Source organism: Chionomys nivalis, chromosome 16, assembly GCF_950005125.1.
Source record: "Chionomys nivalis chromosome 16, mChiNiv1.1, whole genome shotgun sequence".
In the NCBI taxonomy this organism is placed as follows: domain Eukaryota; kingdom Metazoa; phylum Chordata; class Mammalia; order Rodentia; family Cricetidae; genus Chionomys; species Chionomys nivalis.
Window position 1 is genome coordinate 16300911 of NC_080101.1, and position 21241 is coordinate 16322151.

Here is a 21241-nt window from a genome sequence, read left to right on the forward strand (position 1 = left end):
TAGTGAGCACCTGCATCAGACAGACAGGCCGACAATCTCAGAGCCTACTCCCAGAGACACACTTTCTTCAGCAAAGCTCCTCTTCTGAAGTGTTACTGGATAGGGATCAGTGTTCAAGCATATGAGCCCGTGGGGGACGGCTCACACTCACACCTAACAAATTTCCCCAACTAGTGCCTTAAATCAAAAAACATTTGCCTCAGTTTCTGTGAGTTAAGAATTCTGTAGGAGTTTACCTGATGGTTCTGGACCAAAGGCCATCGTCACAAAACTGAAATACAGGTATTTGACTGAGCCTGCGGTAGTTCAAAGGCTTGAACTGACCTGGGCATCTGCAACTGTGTTCGCTCATCTGACTGATGAAAAACCTCTGTTCTGCACAGCTGCTGGCTGTGGCAGCAGCTTCTTACTTCGTGGGCTCCTCAGAGGATTGTTCCGTGGGGGCAGCTATGATGGGGCAGTGAGCTTTCTGTCCCTGTGACTGATCCCAGAGAGAGAAAAGAAGGGAGAGATATACATAGAGAGACAGATACACACACACACACACACATACACACACACACAGAGAGAGAGACAGACAGACCAAGAGAGGACATTACAAAATCCTGAAACCTGCCCAGAAATGCACCATGATGTCCATTGTCATCTGTCCATCAGAAATTGGAAACAGAGTTCCTTCTTCCATGAAGGAAAGGTCTGAAGAAGTTTATGAATTGGTTTCAAAATCACCCCAGAGATTATACCATCTTCCTATGTAAAAACCCTTCTGTGGCCCCCAGTAATGCACAGAACAAAATGTTTTTGAAGCACGATCTCATTCTGTAGCTCAAAATGGCCTGCAGCTCACAATCCTCCTGCCTTATCCTCCCTGGAATCGCAGACATTCACCACCACGCCCAGCTCAAAACATGAATTCTTCGCTCCAATTCCCAGCCTTACATGGCCAGCTCCTGGCCATCCATCATGGGGCACCGGTCCATGCTTGCCTCTTTGCTTGCTGCTTTAACCACGTTGGCCTTACTTCATTCCTTGACTGGACAGGCTCATCCCCAAAGCCTTTCACCCCTCAGTTTCTGTTCTTTGAAATACATTATCCCCTGGTGCTGCCAGCCTGCTCCTGCTGCTATCAATTTGTTCTCAGGCTGAAGTACCGCTTCCTCAGAGAAGAAAGAGCAGCCAATCTCAGGTGGTGTCATGGGTACAATATCATATCATTATATTTTGCATAGCACATTAAAATTATTTATCTATTTACAGGATTACTGTATTTCTCCATTTTGTAGCACAGACTTTTCTTTATCATTCATGGATGTTTTCTCATTGCTTAGAATTTTACTTCACCCAGTAAATATATTTTGTGATTGAATTGTTATTCTACTCTGCTGCAAACATTGGAGGTAGGACTTATGTCTCAGTCACTCGTTAATCCTGTCTTAGTCACTATTTCATTGCAGTGAGGGACACCATGACCAAGGTAACTCTTCTAACGGAAAACATTTAACTGGGACCTGCTTACAGGGTCAGAGCGTCAGTCCATCATCATTAAGGTAGGAAGCAGACTGGCGTGGCTCTGAAGCAGTAGCTGAGAGCCTTACCTCATGACCCATAGGCAGCAGGCAGAAAGAGAAAGACGCTGGGCCTCGCACGGACTTTTGAAACCTCAAAACTCACCTCCTTACCTTGCCCCCAATAAGGCCACACTTTCTAATCCTTTGAAATGGTTTATCAACTGGGGATAAGCCTGCAAATATATGAGCCTATGGAGGGGGCGTTCTCATTCAAACCACCACCCGTTCTAAAGACTTGGCATCTACTAGATATTAAACATTTGTTGGAAAATAATATCATGGATGAAAATGTTTAGTGACAGGGCTCTGGAGAGATAACGTGGTGGATAAAGAGCCTGCACCACCAGCATAAGGGCTTGGGCTTAGATCCCAGGACCTAGTTAAAACCTGAATGTAGTGATGCACATCCAGCCTGGTGCTGAGGAAGAAGATGGAGATGGTAGTACAAGCAAGCAAGATCAGTTTCTTTCCAAATGGCTAGCAAACTCCATGAGGAGACTGTTCGGTGCCCATCTTCCTCTTGAAGTAGTTGGTGCTTCCAGGAGGAGATGTGTCACATGTCATGAAAAGTCCTAACTTCTTAAAACATTTTAAATGTCATATTCTGAAAATCTCTGAAAGATTTGAAGAATACCTATCTAACTGAAATATATCTCTATATATCTAGAAAACCTAACTAACATACATGACTAGAAGCTTCACTATTATAGATAATTATCTATTAACCTGTATTTCTTAATTATATATTACATTTTTAAATGAGCCACACAAACACAATTCCTTAAACAAGAGCAGAAATATATATACATTTAAGATCAATTTATATACCCAAAAGTGGTATTACTGGGCCTTTATTTCTTAATTTTCTAAGAAATCTCCACACTGACATCCAAAGGGGCTGTACCAGCTTGCACTCCCACCAGCAATGCAGGAGTGTTCCCTTTTCCCCACAACCTCTCCAGCATAAATTGTCATTGGTGTTTTTGATCTTGGCCATTCTTACAGGTGTAAAATGGAATCTCAGAGTTGTAAAACCTTCCTTTTTTTAAGTATCATTGCATGATTGTGGGGACTGAGCCAAGGGCCTCTATGTGCTAGGCAAATCCTCTGCTGCTCAGCTACACCTACAATGCGTGGGTACCATGTTGTATACCCAGCTACTTTGTGAGCAGTGGAATGGATGTGGTGAGAGGTGACACCCTTACTGGGTGGAACCCAGGAGGAAACTTCTGTGAGTGTTGTGACCTGTGATTTGTTCCCTCCTCTTCTCATGGCTCTAAGATTTGTTTAATGGTCTGGAGTGCATCTGGAACTGTATGTCTCAGATAACTGCCCTCAGGTGAACTCACAATTAAAGAAGCATTGTCCTGAGAAATGAGCATGATGTTTTTCTGACTGGCCCCTGGGTTACAATATCTAAAGGTATTGATTTAGTATTTTGGCTTAGTCTGATATGCTGGGTTTAATTTTCTTGACCCTTGTGATTTTTTTTTAAATATTGAGATAAAAATTTTAAAAGTTGCTTTTTTATTTTTAGATTACCACACTTATTAACCATAAAGATAATATCAAAAAGTCTGATAAAACTCTGCAAGCAATTCAGCGTGTGGGACAAGCTGTCAACTTGGCAGTTGGAAGATTTGTTAAAGTAGGGGAAGCTATAGCTAATGAAAACTGGGATTTGAAAGAAGAAATTAATATTGCCTGCATTGAGGCTAAACAAGCAGGTACGTGAATATTTATCTACTTTTTGTTTATTTGCTGTTTTTTGTTTTTTTTTTTTTGTTTGTTTGTTTTTTTGAGAAAAGGTCTTACCATGTAACTTTTGCTGACCTGGAACTTTCTATGTAGACCCAACTGTCTTTGAATTTATAGAAGTCTACCTTCCTCTGCATCCCCAGTGCTGAGATTAAATCCATGTGCTACCACACTGTCTCAGTTAGGGTTTCCTATTGCTGTGAAGAGACACCATGACCACAGCAACTCTTTATAAAGGAAACATTCAGCTGGGATGGTGGCTTATGGTTTCTGATGTTCAGTCCATTGACATCATGGTTGGGGGCATGACGGCATGCAGGCAGATGTATTGCTGCAGGAATACCTGAGAGTTCTACCTCCAGGCAATAGGAAGCTGACTGAAACACTGGCAGTATGATGAGCATAGGAATCCTCAAAGTTAGTCCCCACAGTGGCACACTTCCTCCAACAAGGCCATATCTACTCCGACAAAGCCACAGCTCCTAATAGTGCCACTTTGTATGAGATTATGGGGGCCAGTTACATTCAAACTGGCACGTACACCCTGCTCATTTCCTTCTTGAGGCAGGTCTTATGCATAGCCCAGGCTACCCTCAAACACAGTGGAGTCCTCCTGCCCTGGTCTCCCAAGTGCTAGTGTGCATTGCCACACCCAACTGCGAATACTTACTTCAGAGGCTATTTATACCAATTTCATTGTTTTGGATATTATGCCAGATATTTTATCTATTTACTTTGAGGCAGTCTCACTATGTTCCTGGTTGTTCTGGAACTCACTGTATAAACCAGGTTGTCCTTTATCTTGAAGTGATCCTCCTGCCTCTGGATCCCAAGTGCTAGGATTACAGCTGTGTGTGCTACTACACCCAGAAAAATTTAAGAATTTGCTTGTTTTCTATTGTGCTGGGGCTCAGACCCTGGCCTGTTCTTATGCTAATCAAGCTATCACCAAGCTACATCCCCCACAAAACACTTTAGTTTTGCATTAATTTAATATGGCCCAGAATATTAATGACTTGAGTTGGCTTTTAGGAATGTTGGGGCTCTCTTGATTCCAATCCTAAGCCTGAAACATAGGAGAGGATAGTGGCGTGCCAGGCTGACCACTGACCAACTGAGGTGGGCACAGGCAGAAGGGAGGTTGAGACACGGATAAGAAAGGACGAAGGGAGATTTTATATGAAGCATTTACAGTCAAAACAACCTAACACAGGCCGTGTGATGGGGTTACAGAGAGCACTTGGTGATATGGCTGACCAGGCAGAACAAGGATGCTAACTAGAGGAACAGACTCTGGGGCTTCTAACCATTTGCTGGTTTAGGGAGCAGCTTTATGTGGGAAGCAGAGGAGAAGGCCTTACCCTATTTGTAGTTTATATGTTTTCCATTATAAAAATGGATTTGAATTGGGTCATAATAAAAGACATGGTAAGTTAATCTATTAAAATAAGAAGAAAAAACATAACAGAATCTCTGGCAAGAACAATTATTTAATTAAGCATGAAGTTTATCTTTATACTTCCTGGAAAGCAAGACAAAACTGTGAGAAACAGAGGGTTATATAATCCTCATTGTTCGCTGAGAGGAAACAAAGCAGTCTGTAAGAGGAGAGTCCTATTTTCCTGGCACTGCATCGCTCTGTGGGCACTTACACAGCACATGACAGTGCAGGGGACAATGCGGAGAGAGCAAGAGCGGCAGGGGCGACCCTTTCAGGGAAAGAGCTGCACGAGGCCCTGCGCGGCCTTAGCTTTGCCACCCTGTTCTCAGTCTGAGCTGACAGCCCCAGCTGAGGACCCGACAAGTCCCTCAGGTGGCCCGGGCCACACACACCATCTCTTTCAAGCTGACAGAAGTGCCCCTTCATCCCCTGAGAAACCCTCCCCAACTGTGAGCTTCTTGCAGTTATATAATAAAGAATCTTCGCCCTCGAGACAGGATGAGACTGAAGGCTTTCTGGCTCCATCAGCCCTTAGTGGTCATCTTCTCCTGGGCAGGTTGTGTACACTCGATGCAGGAGTATGAAGCACTGATTAAAATTTAGAGCTTCAGGGTTGATTGTAGGATGCCCCTCTGGATGCTGTGAATATGCTTTATTACCATTGGTTAATAAAGAAGCTGTTTCAGCCAATGGCTTAGCAGAGTAAAGCCAGGCGGGAACTTCGAACAGAGATCTAGAGCGAGTAGGTGGAGTGAGCTGTTTATATGTAGCAGTATCGTCACATGATGTGCATGTGCATTTGGTGCTCGGCAAATTTTTATGTCATCTATTGCATTTTATTCTTTCTCTCAGTTGAGCTCCTGCGTTGTTTTTACTTGACTACCTGTCAGGATTTGTATTTTCTATGGCACTTGAGTAAATATTTTTCTTAGAGTGTTCACTCTAAGAGACTATATTAGCTCATTGCTTATAATAAATTAGAAATGACAACCATGAAACTGTAAGCTTTGCGCTTTTGTTGGGAATTCTTGGCAGTCTACACTTGGAAGAGCTGTGACGGGAAGAAGACTCTTGACCCTGTTCTACAGTGGACCGGGGTTACTGCCCACTTACCAATTTGTCAAATGCCCAGGGTTCAGTCAGAAAAGGAACGGTTAAACAATGCCACCTGCAAAGGTCTCTGTGAAGTGCCTTTGGTGGCTGAGAGTGACAGGAAAAAATGGACATTTTCCAGAGGAACAAAGCAAACATCTTTTCTTTCAGCTACTGCTGCTAGAACATGAACTCACCGTTTCCTCTGCTCCCTCCTCCACAGTAAAGGTTAGTTCTGAGCATGTTTGTCCTCGGCAGGTTTTGCCGTAAAAGCTTGGTGACACAACAATCCCCACGGCTATGCAGAAAGTTACCCTCCATGCACAGCGTCTCAGACCCGAGGCAGGAAGTGGCTTCCCTGGGCGATCCTGGGGCAGCACATCTTAGGACGCTGGGTGGAGGCCTCTGCCAGGCCTTAGTTATCTGCAGGCTTCACTGAGCTGGAGATGTGTTTTGCAAGCTCCCCATGGTGCTGGCAGGCTTCACTTCCTGGTTGACTTGTTGGTCACCGTGTGGATCTTTTTGTAGGAAGGCTGTAACTGGTACTTGGTTTCCCTCGGAGAGACAGGAAATAAGATGATGGTCTCCATTTTTAAAAATTCATGTGCGTGCCTCTGTGTGTGTGTGTGTCTGTGTGTCTGTGTCCATGCACATGCCACAGTGCGTGTGTAGAGGTTGGAGGACAGCTCTTGGGAGTTAGTGTTCTTTATCATGGTTCTAGAGACTAAAGTCAGGGCATCTGGCGTCGGGCTTGCCTGGTGACTGCTGTTGCCCACAACTGTCTCACTGGCTTGGCCAGAGAGGATTTGATTGCTTAATTTCATAAGTTGTATACCTCCTCTTCTGCCCCCTCAGTCTGAGGACAGTGTGGGAGGGAACACTGGGCGGATATGGGTACCAGCAGGGAGAGCTCTTGGAGGCTGGCTACCATAGACTTCATGAGTTAGTTATCCACTCCTAAGGGCCTGTGTTTTGTGTACACCCATATTGTTTTAAATTTCTGTCCTCTGAAACAAAATTTGTACTTCCTTCCCGAGTCTTTCTATCTTTAAATCATTTGGTTTATAATTTTGATTTTTTTCTTTCTTTCCTTCTTATCTTTGGTCAGCTACTAGGTCTATACTTTCTTTCCTTGCTGTCTCCCAAACCATTTTCTCCTTTAGTCTAGGGCTGCCGTCTGTGGAGTCCTCTCCCGTGCATTAACAACCGCCCTGCTTTATGTCTCTTTTCCAGTCTGTTCGACACTTTCCCAGCAACTGCCATTCTGTTTTGTATCCTGTGGTTTGGCCATAAAGATTCTAATATTTTTTACTTAAGATTTTTTATGTTACTGGCCAAGACATTATTGTATGTATATATAAAATTAGCAATAGACCTTTTGTGAGAAACTCAGTCATTAGATGTACATTTTTTAAGACCTCAAAATTTATCTTAAAATTATTTTTAAAATCTTGCTAACTGTAAGAGTGAGGAGTTTTAGAGAATCACATTATATTAATTACTTTTCTACTTCTGTGATAAAACACCATGACCAAGGTGTGGTGGTTTGATAATTTGCCCCATAATCTCTTATGGAGTGGCACTGTTAGGAGGTGTGGCTTTGTTGGAGTGGGTATGGTCTTGTTGGAGGAAGTGTGTCACTATGGCATGGGCTTTGAGGTTTCCTATGCTCAGGATACTACCCAGGGTCTCAGTCGACTTCCTGTTGCTAGCAAGATGTAGAACTCTCAGGTATCCCTGCAACACCATGTCTGCCTGCATGTCCCCATGCTCCCCACCATGATGGCAATGGACTGGACCTCTGAAACTATAAGCAGCCACCCAGTTAAGTGTTTTTCTTTATATAAGTTTCCATGGTTATGGTGTCTTTTCACAGCAATAGAATCCTAAGACCAAGGCAACTGATAGAAGGAAGAGTACACAGTTAGATCTAGCCCACGGCGGTAGAGGGCAGGCGTGGTGGCAGGAGCAGGGAACCAGAGAGAAGGAACTAGTGATGGCTTTAACCCTCAAAGACTACCCACAGTGACACAATTCCTCCACCAAAGCCACACTTTCTAAACCTCCAAACAGTGCATCAGCAACTGGGGACCAAGTGTTCAGACACTGGAGACTATGGGGCACTCTTATTCATACCCTCACACAAGACCCCGTTTCATCTTTTAGGAGAGTAAATACTTGTCTAGTTTTAAGAATTATTTTTATTATAGAAATCAACAAGCTTGATGGCAGTTGGAGTAAAGAATTTTCTAGACATTGGAAATTTGTATCCTAGACTTGTCTTTCTTCCCTGGGCACCAAAAGAAGTGTATGTGTCTGAGGCTGGAGAGGTGGCTCAGTGGTGAGAGCACAGGCTGTTCTTCCAGAGAGTTGGGGTTGGATTCCCTACATCCACATGATGATTCAAAGCCATCAGTAACTGTAGTTCCAGGGGATCTGACATGGTATACAGAGGTACATATACAGGCAAAGCATCTTTATACATAAAAAAATAAAAATAAATGTAAGAATCTTTAATAAAGTTAAGCTGGGAATGGAGACGCACACTTTGAATCCTAGCATATGGAGGTGTGTGTTTGAGGCCAGTCTGGTCTACACAGTAAGTTTCAGGCAGGCATGAAACTTGGCTACATTGTGCCATGGCTACCTAGTGGTGAGGATCCTGTCTTAAAACGAAAACCGAAGGCCGGGCGGTGGTGGCGCACGCCTTTAATCCCAGCACTTGGGAGGCAGAGGCAGGCGGATCTCTATGAGTTCGAGACCAGCCTGGTCTACAAGAGCTAGTTCCAGGACAGGCTCCAAAGCCACAGAGAAATCCTGTCTCAAAAAACCAAAAAAAAAAAAAAAAAAACACCGAACTAAAGGAAAACAAGTATCAGATGGCAGTTACAAACCTGAAGTCAGCCAGGGTTTGAACTCTCAAGGGTAAGGGTCTTACTTGTTTGGCTTTCCCTACCTAGTCTCCAGCCAGATCAACAAATAGATTTTTTTATGTATCTATATTTCATCCTTCTAGTCCCACCTTCCCTTTTTTAAGATGTTAAGCATGGAGCCCAAAGCCTTGTCTTTCTTCTGCCCTTGGATGTCCCTCCAAACCCAAGCTTCTTCAGATAGTGGTGATGATAGTACTGCCCCCTTCCTCACCTCCTTTGTGGGTCTTACCTAGGCCTGGGCCCCTGGGTCCTGCTCACAGCTCTGGATTTAGGGTTCTGGTTCTTGACTCCTGGGACTTTTCTTTTGTCTTGCATATCAGCTTTTAGATTATATGGTCGGCCAAATTACTAGAAAGACAAATTGTATTTTTCTGACCAGGTCAAAGTTTGTCCTGAAGAGTGTACTAGCCAGCTGTGGTGGCAATACAATGGCAGGATTTGCTGAAGGAGACAGAGGCAGGAGGATCATGAGTTTGAGGCCAGCCTGGGCTACACATTTTAGAGAAACCGTGTCTCCAAAACAAAATAATAATAAAAAAGAATGTACTGTTTTTTGTTTTTTTGGTTTTTTATTCTAGAAAGCATCATAGGAACCATCTAAAGTAGGGATGCTTCCTGTACCTGAAGTTCCCATGCATGCTGCAGTCAAAATGAGAGAAAAGTCTGTCTCCTTGTTGAAGTGTTTTATTCCAACATAGTGTTCCCTCTTTGCTGTTAGGAGAGACAATTGCAGCACTCACAGATGTGACCAGATTGAATCACCTGGAATCAGATGGCCAGATCCCAATTTTGGCAGACAAAGCAGGAGTTGTGCAGGCCGCAAGGCTGCTGCTCTCCTCAGTGGCGAAGGTGTTGCTGCTGGCAGACCGAGTAGTCATCAAGCAGATAGTGACATCAAGAAACAAGGTACTCACTGTGGCTGTGCTTGTGTTGCTGGGTGGTTCAGATTCCTTGTTGAGGTGGGATCCAGATAAATTGGTTATGCTTGTTAATTAATTATTTATAGCACCCATTGCCCAGAGTTGAAAATCGTGTGTTTCCTACACCTACTATTTCTAATTTACTGAGCTTAAACATTTATTTATTTCTATTTTAAAAATTAGTGTTTTATTTATATGATTGTTTGCCTGTGTCGAAGTCTGTGTACCATGTGCATGCCTGGTGCTCACAGAGGTCAGAAGAGGGCTTCAGACCTTCTGAAACTGGACTTGCAGGTGGTTGTGAGCTGACATGTGGTTGCTGGGAACTGAACCTGAATTCTCTGGAAGAATAATCAGTGCTCTTAACCACTGAGCCATCTCTCCAGCCCCAGGCCTAAACTTTTAAATGCAAACAATGTTTCATATTTAACATCAACAACACAACAAAAATCTTGCTGTGGTTTTACTTCCAGAAGCCTTAAATGTGCGCAGTTTGGGAAGGAAAGCTAAGCTGATGTTGTCTGTGCAGTAGAGACCTAGTTAACAAATATCCCGAATACTTCAGTCCTTTTGTTCAATCAGAGAGTAACATTTATAAGGGAAACAAATGTAAATCACTGCCGGTTGCCCAGTTGGTAGAATGCTTGCTTAGAATGCACTAAGCCCTTGTTCCAATCCTGAGCACCATATAATAAAATGGGGTGTGGTGATACACACCTGTAATCACTACACTGGGGAAGAAACTGAGGCAGGAATATCAGGAGGTCAAGACCAACCTCACCTACCTATAAGTTTGAGACCTGTCTAGGCTACAAGAGATCCTGTCTAAATAAAATAAAATGAAATAAAATAAAATAATCTGAAACTATAATTATCCACAAATACAAAGTTTCTATATGTAGAGCCCTTAAATATTTCTAAAGAATGCAAAGCTTAGGGCCGGGCGGTGGTGGCGCAGGCCTTTAATCCCAGCACTCGGGAGGCAGAGGCAGGAGGATCTCTGTGAGTTGGAGGCCAGCCTGGTCTACAAGAGCTAGTTCCAGGACAGGAACCAAAAACTACAGAGAAACCCTGTCTCGAAAAAATCCAAAAAAAAAAGGAATGCAAAGCTTAAAGAATGGACTTAAACTCTTGCTGTCCTATAGACAGTAGCCCTGCCCCTGAGCACTGGGAACCAAGCGCCATGCTTTCTGTTGGTACTCCCCTAGATGAGGTGGAGGATGATCAAATAGGCCAGGGAGGAGGTGCATCCTCTTCATTAGGATCTGAGGGTGGCCCTGCTGGCCGCACCCCAACCCCCAGGTATGTTGAGCAAACTAAAAAGTGAAAGGTTAAAGAGAAAAAGAAAACAGAGAAAGTGGCAAAGGGACGATTTTCCTGTCTTTCTGAGATGGAGGCTGTGCTCAGTATGTCGTCTTCCTTATCTATGGAGCTGCGTGTGTTTCCTGAGCCGCCTGGGCAGGTTAGCAGGCCAAATGTCCTCCGTAGCCTCATTAAAAATGAACAAGAGCAGGATATCTGTGTTTTTCTAACCTATCTTGCTCTGGCCGAAATTCAGTAGTTATTTTAGAAAAAAAAAATATCAGAAAATCTGTTTCCATTTGTTTACCGTTTCTCTCATGTCAGGGGAAGAGCGTTTATTTTCTGCTGGTTGTTCTCTGCACAGATCCATGTTCTCCCCCTCCCCCCACACTGCCCGAAGCCTCTTGGCAGCTGATCTGTTCTACACAACACAACAGCTCCTGACTGATCTAAACTGGTTTTCAACTGTGAATTGCTAACCCCCCACTCTGTAGATTACCTCCCTTCCATTTTCTTCCAGAACTGGGGTTCCACTAATCCTGGTTCAATGCTTTGTCTTTTCAGAATTCCTTGCCCCAGTGCAGCCCCTAAACCGAGAGGTTTAGCTGGTTCTGTGCCGGGCCTGCCCTTTGCTTTTCACCTGCAGATGCTTTTAAACTCCCTAAGCCCCTATTTAATCATTATTTTCTTCCTTTGAAGTCAATAACATAAATAAATCCACATCTTCTTATCCTAAAACCAAGTCAATTCCCTAAGTGGTTCTAACCATTGAACCAGCTTTTATGTCTTAGAGGCCCTTCTCTGGTGTGTGTGTGTATTTGTGTGTGCGCGTGCACGCGTGTGTGCCCATATGTCTGTGTGTGTGCATGCATGTGTGTGTGCATGCATGCGTGTATGTGTGTGCATACATGCGTGTGTGTGTGTGTGTTTCTTTTTTCTCAACTCTCCCATGGAATTTAGGGCCTCCCTTGTTTCCCTTTGCTCCACTCAGCTCTGGAAGTCCCGGTCTGATCGTGTTTCTGTCTCGCAGGTCCTTGCCACCATGGAGAGACTAGAGAAAGTGAGCAGCTTTCAGGGGTTTGTCCAGATCTTCAGCCAGTTTGGAAATGAGATGGTGGAGTTTGCACATCTAACCGGAGACAGACAAAATGTATGTACTTAGCACATGCGTACCTTTTACTTTGGATGGAAATGCGATCTTTTTAATCCCTTGAATTGACTTCTTTATTCATTAAATCTAAGATCTTAGTCTTAAAACCCTCTCTAAGTAATCCAGGGTATGTGGTAGGTTGATGTGTCTTTTTCTTTACATATATGGCAATAATGCCTGCGCTGGGAACAGTCTGGCAGTGTGGAATGTCCAGCTTTCCCTTCCATGAAGGGTTCCATTTGACTCTTCTACCAGCTCTCAGGCAGACAAATTGAATTGGTATGTGTAATTGTAGAATATTCTCTGTATATTTGTTTCCTTGCTATACTAGATTACTGTTAAGAACACATGCCTTGTTCTATTTGCACTGGCTGTATTATGGCAGGTGTTTGATACACATGATTGCATTTCTATTCAGAGCATCCACAAACTGGGCATGTTATTAGTGTTTTATATAAGGAAACCAAAGCCGAGACGAAGGGAGTTTTCTAAGGTCACTCTGCAAATGGATGGCATTTGTTATATCTGTTCCCAAAGCCTGTCATCCTTCAGCTGTGGCTTGGAGTCTTCTTTGGGACCTGATCCCCAACTCAGACCAGCGTTTCTAAGTTTAGGGGGTTAGGAGATCACAGTATGTCAGGACAGGCTCTTTCTGGTTGGGATGTTTGCTTATGAATCCATTTTGTCAGCAGACCTGACCTGTGGTACTGAGATCTGGGCCTCTTCCCTCAGGCCACTCCTTCAGTTTTAGATGTTAGCTTTCTTGGTTGCAGCTGCAGCTGAGAGGTGGACATTGGCCTGGACAACGGCAGGCTACAGAGCAGTATTTGTCACTGAAAAAAAACTGAATGCAGAGGTGGCTGGCAAGATGGCTGGGTGGGTAAAGGCGCTTGCCTGAGTTCAGTTCCCAGGATCCACATGGTGGAAGGAAATAACTGACTCCTGCAAGTTGTCCTCTGACCTCCACACGCATGCTATGACATTCACAAGTCATGCATGCATGTGAGCACACACACAGATGCACAGGAGGCATGCAGACACACAGGCATGCTCACATATGTGCACTTGCACACAAAGTCAACAAATAAATGTAATGTGAATTTTGAAAAGCCACCTGTGTAACACCTTGTCTCCTGTTCTGCTCTGCCACTGCTGTTCTTTAAACTTTTGTTTCATTTCTTTTTCTCTCATCTTCCTTTGCCTCTGCCCTCCCCACACTCTTCCCCTGTGAAGATTATTAGCCTGAATGTTTTTATAACAGCTGATCATCTGACATTGCCTGGATCACTTGGGCGAGTGTGATGTGACTCAGATTCCAAAGCCTGTGAAGCTTTCAGTTGTATTTCCTGCTGGCCTCATAGTTGGGAAACTTCCACTGTTATTTTGATTTGTCGTTAGAAATTTGGCATGGAACCAGGATGGTGGCTTAGTTCTATAATCCCAGCACTTGGGATTCTAAGGCAGGAGAGTCACTATTAGTCTGAGACCAATCTAGGCTGTTTAGTGACTTCCAGGGGAGCCTGTGCTACATGGCAAGACCCTATCTCAAAAATCCAAGAAAAAAATTAAATTGGTCTCTAGAATATTGGTGTAGAGAGTACAGTAAGACTGTGATTAACTCATTTAAACTGCGCACTTCAGCTGATGAATAGCCCTGGCTGGCCTGGAATCCACTGTGTAGACCAGGCTATCTCTCATTCATAGAGATCCTCCTGCCTTTGCTTCCTTAGTGCTGGGATTTAAGGCATGCACCACGTCACCTGGCAGGAGTATCTGTTACATTTGACTCATCTTCAGATAGAGGGTGGGAGGCTTTCTCCCCACTGGGGCTTTGGTAAATGCTATGCCTGGTTCACTTTCTTAGTATTTGTTTCCAGAGTTTAAGCCCTTTCTTTCTTAATTTGCTCAGAATATGCTGGCAATAGCCATCAGCTAGCCGCCTTCTTCCTGCTCATCAGATTCTCATTACTTCCTGGGAACGGGAGTATTCTAGGCACGGGGGACATAACAGTAAGGAAGCCTGCCCCATGGAACTTGTGTTTTAGAGGGTGTGGGAGGAGGCGGACGGTAACACAGATATGTGGACTGCAGGTCAGTGACCTCAGAGAGTGAAACCGTGACTGAAGGGTGTGACTGTTTCCACAAAAGCAGTGATGGTTTAGCAAACATTCTTGTCTCCTCTTTTATCTGTATGGAACAGTGTGACAGGCCTTTTGGACATTGTTGTTGTTGAATGAATGACTTTTCAAAAGATCAGGTTGCTGATATGATCTTAGACTACCCAGTAATTTGATTTCCTCTTTAGGATTTGAAAGATGAAAAGAAAAAGGCCAGAATGGCAGTGGCAAGGGCCGTTCTTGAAAAGGGCACCATGATGCTCCTCACGGCTTCAAAGGTAAGCGCCTCTGTGGTACTCATGTTAGTCAATGATGAGAAAAACCTGAGCAAATACATCAAATGCGGAAATTTACATTTTTATTTCATTTATTCTTATGCAGAGGACTGAACTCAGTCCCTTGTGCCTGCTAAGCATGTACTCCATCACTGAGCCTCACCCCCAGCCTCTCCTACTTGGCATTTTTGAAGGGATGAAAACTGTAACCAAGTCAAATCTGTTTATCATGAATGCTAACCTTCCTGCCCCAGCTCCTGAATCTGAGCCCACTTTGATTCATCAGCTGAGCAGAAGTCAGGGGATCAAGTACTGTGGACAGAGCTAGGCCATCCATGTAGTAAAAGCTGCCAAGGCAGGATTGGTTACACAGAACTAATGGAGTATGTGGGGTGAAACCTCTGTTGGTTTCTTCCATGAATTCATGGCTTCTCCTTTCTATTTCTGCTTTTGTAAAATGACGGGCCAGGAGCGTGTGTTCTCAAGCAGCAATTGGTACAGTTCAGGGACGAGTTGGTAAACATCTCCATGGGAGTTGGTAGAGAATTGCCCTTTCTTCTGCGAGCATTTACTGATGCGCTAGGATTAGCAAAACCACAAAAGCAGAGAACCTGGAGTAAATCTTGATTGATTTCCATCATGTTTTAGAAGTGAAAGATGCAGCCACAGTCATCTGTCATCTCGTTCAGTGTTCCCCATTCCTTTCTCGTTCTTGCATGTGAGGCAGCGCTTTATAAAACAGTTTTAATTGTGATAAAGATGTCGGGTCTTCCCATCATTGAAGTCAAGATGAATTTACTGTTGATGTTTGAAGATGCAGCTTTTTTTTCTCTCTGGTCATTCACTTAACCTTGCTGTCGCTTTTTACTCATCCTGCTTCCACACTAGTGAGGAGAGGCAGCTGGGGGAGCCGGGGAGCCAGGAGATTTGGGTAAAGAACCATTTTTATTAGCATGGCATGTTCTCTGTAAGATTTTCATGTGCTATGATGCAAGTTATTATTAAACTAAACCCCTCAACTGTTCTGAAGACCTGTCTCAGGCATCCCAGCTGCGACTCGGCCCATAGAAACAAAGAAGGAGTGTTTGGCCGAATGAGAGCGGCCCTGGATAAGGTCATCGAGATCGTGACTGAGTGCAGACCAAACGGAGAGACTGACAGCTCATCTGCCAGCCTTTTTACTGGAATTAAAGAACTGAAGGTAAGAGTCAAGAGTCGGTTTTGCTCCTTTTCCTTTTTCCTTTGAGAGAGCTTCATTATGTATAGGGTTCATATTTGGTGTGATGATTCAGATGGTTCTCCTGGGGCTCGAGAGATGGCTCCATGCTTGAGAGTGCTTGCTGCTTTCGTAGAGCACCAGTGAGGTTCCCAGCACCCATGCTGGGTGGCTCGTGGCTGCACGTGACTACCTCCAGTGAATCCGATCCACTGCGTTAGTCTCCCTGGGTGCCTGCACTCATGTGTGTCCCTCCTCACACAAGAGCACCATCCACATAATTTAAAAACTAGAGTGGTTCTTCACAGGAAGCAATGATCTCAGGTGCTGGCGAGCTGGCTCAGCGGTTGACAGCGTGGGCTGCTCTTGCGGAGGACGAGTTCATTTGCTGGCGCCTGCATGACAGCTCGCAGCTGTGTGTAACTCCAGTGCCACGGGATCTGATGCCCCAATCTGGCCTCCCTGGGCACCAGGCATACACATGGGGTACATATGTACACACAGGCAAAATCACTCATGCACATTTGAAAAAATCAAATATATTTCATTACTATAATGCCATTCTGTGGAAATCTAATAGTGAGTGATATGGGCTCAGGATTATGTTGACAGACAACACAAGTCCTTGTTTACAGCAGCAGCAGCCCTGTTGAGCTGTTGGTTTAGACTTCTCCATGTAGAGCCTTCTTCAGATGATCACAGTAGCATACAGTCTCTGCTGGGATCCCTGCTCGTCCTTGTGTGATAGGGTGCACACATCGAGACTGTATCAATAATAACAATACAGCTCTCAAAGAAACCCTACTAACATTTGGAGCCCTCACTCGCCTGTTCAGTCCAAGTGCTTTAAATGTGTGGACTCCTGGGGTCCATTCTCTTCTGGGTACTGCCAGGAAGACTGAGTGACAGAGATGGGATGGACTTGCTGCCTCAGGACCAGAGCTGAGATTTGACCCAGGCAGAGAGCCCTTTAGCATTGTCTAATGCAGCACCATTTACTGATGAGAAAACCGAAGCCCTGGAAGGTTACTAATATGCCAAGGGTTACACACCTGTAATAAGCAGAGCCCAGATGGGCACGGTGTCGTTCTGTCTCACTGTACCTTGGCCTTGTGTGACGATCGAGGTCTGAACAGGGAGTGAAAAAGCAGTGGAGAGAATTGTTCTCCATTGCATAAGGAGGACTTGCCAGTGCATCTCCAGGACTCTGTTAGAACCTGTAGCCCATTTTGGGGATACTTAGATGGATTTTCTGTCCCTTTTGCTCTCAGTTGAATATTGAAGCTCTTCGGGAGAATCTTTACTTTGAGTCCAAGGAGAACCTTTCTACTGCATTGGAAGCTATCTTGGAGCGTGTGGAGGACTTCACCGATTCTGCCTACACCAGCCATGAGCACAGGGAACGCATCTTGGAGCTGTCTGCTCAGGCGAGAGCAGAGATGCAGCAGTTCATTTCGGTGTGGATGCAAGCTGTAAGAACCCTCCCTGTTCATTAGAGCAAATCTTAGGCAATAGCTTTTCGCTTAACGTCAGAGAGGTGTGGAAAGTAACACATACAACACGACTATGAGTTTGCTTAATGCAGGACAAGTGTGTCGTATCCCTTTTCTCCATCCCAGTGGGCAAAACTATGCTTTCCATATGGCTCACAGCACCTGCCATGTTCAGGTTGCTGACTCTCTTGGCCAGGCTGGATTCTGTGCCACCATTATCATCTATAGTCGCCCTGTTCTCTCCACTCTTCTGCCAAATTCATTTCTAGAAAACTCCTCAAATGCTCTTTAGTGTGGCGAGCAGAGAAATGAGCACAGTAGAGGTCCCTGGAACATGAATCTGCTGCTGGTGCCGTTCAGATGTGCAATGTGATTCGCAGACTATTTTAAAATGCTTGTCGAGGTCTAGATGCAGTGGAGATCAGGATGGACCTAGTTGGCAGGTAGAGGGATCTGTCACTCTCACACAGACTACCGGACTCCATCAGTCCAGGCCTGAGTGGCTGGCATGCTTTCAACACGGGAGGCTGTCCGAGCAGCATGGGACAGCACGGGAGTTTGTCCCAAGTCTTAGCAGTGACTTGCAGAAGCAGGGGTGGAGAGGACAGAGGCCAAGGCATGTTCTGGCACCTTTTATTCACTGCCTACATCTAGGCTAGGTCATAAAGTATTTAATATAGCTCACAGCAAATGGAGGTGGGTAGAAGGGTAGAACAGGTCTGGAAATAAGGAGTTCAAGTTGTGGCAGCAAAGAGGAAAGGACTGTGAAATTTAGAAGAAAGCAGTGGTAGTTGACTCCCTGGTAGCTGCATTGATTTGTATGTAAAGAGTGGAGAAAAATCAGATTTCTATGTCCTACTGTGATTGTCAACGTGTAAATTAAAGAAATACTTCTACCAGGTCTGGCAGTATACCTCAGGGCCAGAGCACTTGGCCTCAAGAATTTGAGTCTTAACACCACAAAAACAAACAAGAATACTTTCGTTATAGTGCATTAAAATGTACCATAGTTCGTAGTGATGACTGAACTGGAGTACCAGAGTCACGTGACATGCGTACTTCTCACATTTCAGCAAAGCACAAAGACCAAGAGTGCGGCCGAGGAGCTGGAGCTCACCATTCTGAGGGTCAGCCATAGTCTCAACGAGCTGAGGAAGGAGGTAAGGAGTTTGACCTGCAGCCTCATGCCGTAGGATATATGTGAAGCGCATGCGTATTAGTGTGTTCCTGTGGCCGCACAGTGCTCAACTTTCTGGTCGTGAGTGTGAAGTCACCACTTATTAACACTGTCATTCTCAAAGCTCACACATGAACGGGCACAGCCGCCTTTCTCACAGTGGCTGGGGACCATTTCTTGTAGTCCTTGAGGATGTCCAGCCACAAGGGGTATTGGTAGGCAAACTGATGGTAGCTCTGCCAAATACTTCCTAGCAACACAGCAATAAATAAGATGAATCACAGACCGCACTGCAAAACAGTGCACGAACCAGGCACACAATACCGAACAAGCTTCTGCTTCCATCTAGAACTTTTCTAGATGGAGAAGAACTGAGTCTTAATGACAGGAATAGATCAGAGACTTCTTAGGGTCAGAAAATTTGAGATATTTTCTGCAAAACGGCAAAGGTGGTCTTTGTGGAGCCATGGGGATAGTTGGAATATTCAGTGTGGTTGGAGTTCTGGGGCTTATGTGTCTGCAAAACTCACCAAACTGTACTTTTAAACTGGGAGTACTTTGTGTGTAAATTATGCCTCACTGAGTTTTCAGATGTTCTTGAGTTGGGGAGATTTCCTTGTTTCAGAATGAAAATGTGCTTACCTGTGACGGACTTAGGCAGTTGGAACGGCCAGTCCTGTGGTCACGGTTCAGCCAGCTTTGCTCATGCTGCCACTCGGCCTTCTGGTGTTGTCCCTGCTGTCTGTGGACACGGTGCACACTTGTGTGCATTGTATCTACTGTTCTCTCTCTGGAACACACAGCTGGGTCGCTGTATTCAGCCCCTGTGCCTGCAAAGCCGAAATACTTGCTGTCCGGCCCTTTGTGAGATGTTCGAGCCCTGGCTTGTTTTCAGTGCAAGAGTCTGAGCGTTCCCTCCTGTGTCGGCATCTCATGTGCCTGCAGGACTGTAGGACTTGCTCACAATTCCACAGCACCCCACCCCTGCTGGAATTCCCGTGGACCACAGAATCTCTTCCCTTTGTCAGTGCTGTGGCTGCTGGTACTGTCTCTGCCAGGCTGTGGCACAGGTGGAGAAGACAGGAAGTTGAGGGTGGAAAGCTTTCTGTGACGCATGCCCTTCTTCTGTGCAGTAGTTTGGAACCAGTTTTTGCTGTTTGTTTTTGCAACTCTTGGAATTGAGCATTATGCATATTAGGGAAGCACTCTACCCCTGAGCTATAGCCCAGTGGCAGAGGCCATCACACGGTGGCTTCATACTGTGATAGAGTACATTGACATTCATTCTTTCTTATGAATGCTTTTTGGAGGTTTTCAGAAGATCTGTGTTCCTACACCACAATACTGCAATTCTCAAATTGTTCCCTCCAGACCCTCCTCCCCAAACCTCCCCTTGCCCTTCTTTGTTTATTCCTTTTTTTTTTTTTTTTTTTTTTTTTTTTTTGGTTTTTCAAGACAGGGTTTCTCTGTGGTTTTGGAGCCTGTCCTGGAACTAGCTCTTGTAGACCAGGCTGGTCTCGAACTCACAGAGATCTGCCTGCCTCTGCCTCCCGAGTGCTGGGATTAAAGGCGTGCGCCACCACCGCCTGGCACTCTTTGTTTATTCTTTTGTGCTTTTGAAGCTGGTCCAAGTCTCTGCAGAATGAAGCTGAGTTCTGGGCATTTGTTTCTGTGCTGTCTATAGGTGATCTTCTTCACACCTTAACCAAAGACTGACAGCTCTATTGAGATTTCCTTTCAACTTCTTATTGAATCTAGAAGGATGTGATTTCACCAACTGTTTGATTTCATCATATTAAGATTTAATTAAATGCTGAAACACTGAACTGTGAGTGCAGGATAAGCTCCTTTGGCAATGGGATGACTTGCCACATCGACCTTGAGTTCTTGTAAGGATAGAGACCCGACTCGTGGAAAGCTGCCCTTGGACATTGCAAACAGGGACAGAGTATTTGTCCTGACTCCTTTCTCTTTTGTTGTTAGTGAGTTGTCCTCAGGATGTTTCTAAGAGCTAGAAGACCTTGGCAAGTCATCACTCCGCCACTGTGGACATTGGCATGGTGTTAGATATTCTCTAAGGCCCTGATGGTTAAACAAGGTCCTTTTAAATTCTTCTAAGACATTTTGTTTATATAGAAAAGTGAATTTTAATGTCTCTCTGGCTGTGATTATTCTGATTATTATTATTATTGTTGCTTGATAAATGCAGACAGTTCCCCTGCTTATTTTATCCAAAGTCCTCTCATTTGAATTGACATCCAGTTACTTCCATGCAAAAGGAAATTGCTTCTAACAGGATTAATTCAAAGTCAAGTTTTTCTTAAAATAATGCTTTTATTAAAGCTTATATTTTTTGACAAATCCCAAACCACCTCCATCTGCCATATAATTCACACACACACACACACACACACCACACACACACACACACACACACACACACACACAGAGGATTTTAGTATTTTGGAGTTCATCTGTCCAAAGATACCTAGTATGAGTGAGAGATAAAACTGAAGTCCACCTGCATCAAATACAACTTGAGGACTGTGTTGTCCTTTATATGTTGTTCCTGTCCGAACCCAGAGTTCTTGGAGAGTAGAGTTCTGGGGAACAGCTACACACAGAATGTTCCCCCGTGAGGGGAGTCATTGGGTCCTGCTTGTCAGGGTCCATTCATGACAGGAGTTTAAAAGATTTTATCTAGTACTGAGTTGGCTATCTCTCACAGGGTGCTTTTTCAGAAATCTACTGAAATAATTTTTAAATGTTAGAAATTGGACTGAGGGCCTTGGGCACATT

At 44.5% G+C, this 21241-nt stretch overlaps 1 protein-coding gene across 1 annotated transcript in view; it reads left to right on the forward strand.

Moving 5' to 3' along the window:
• Ctnnal1 (catenin alpha like 1) overlaps nt 1-21241 on the forward strand; it is a 50321-nt gene that overhangs the window by 11139 nt on the left and 17941 nt on the right. The window contains exons 2-8 of the mRNA XM_057790494.1: nt 3106-3295; nt 9511-9698; nt 12045-12164; nt 14470-14559; nt 15587-15757; nt 17044-17244; nt 18339-18425. Coding sequence (XP_057646477.1) covers nt 3106-3295; nt 9511-9698; nt 12045-12164; nt 14470-14559; nt 15587-15757; nt 17044-17244; nt 18339-18425 — 1047 coding nt within the window. The remainder of the gene's footprint in view (nt 1-3105; nt 3296-9510; nt 9699-12044; nt 12165-14469; nt 14560-15586; nt 15758-17043; nt 17245-18338; nt 18426-21241) is intronic.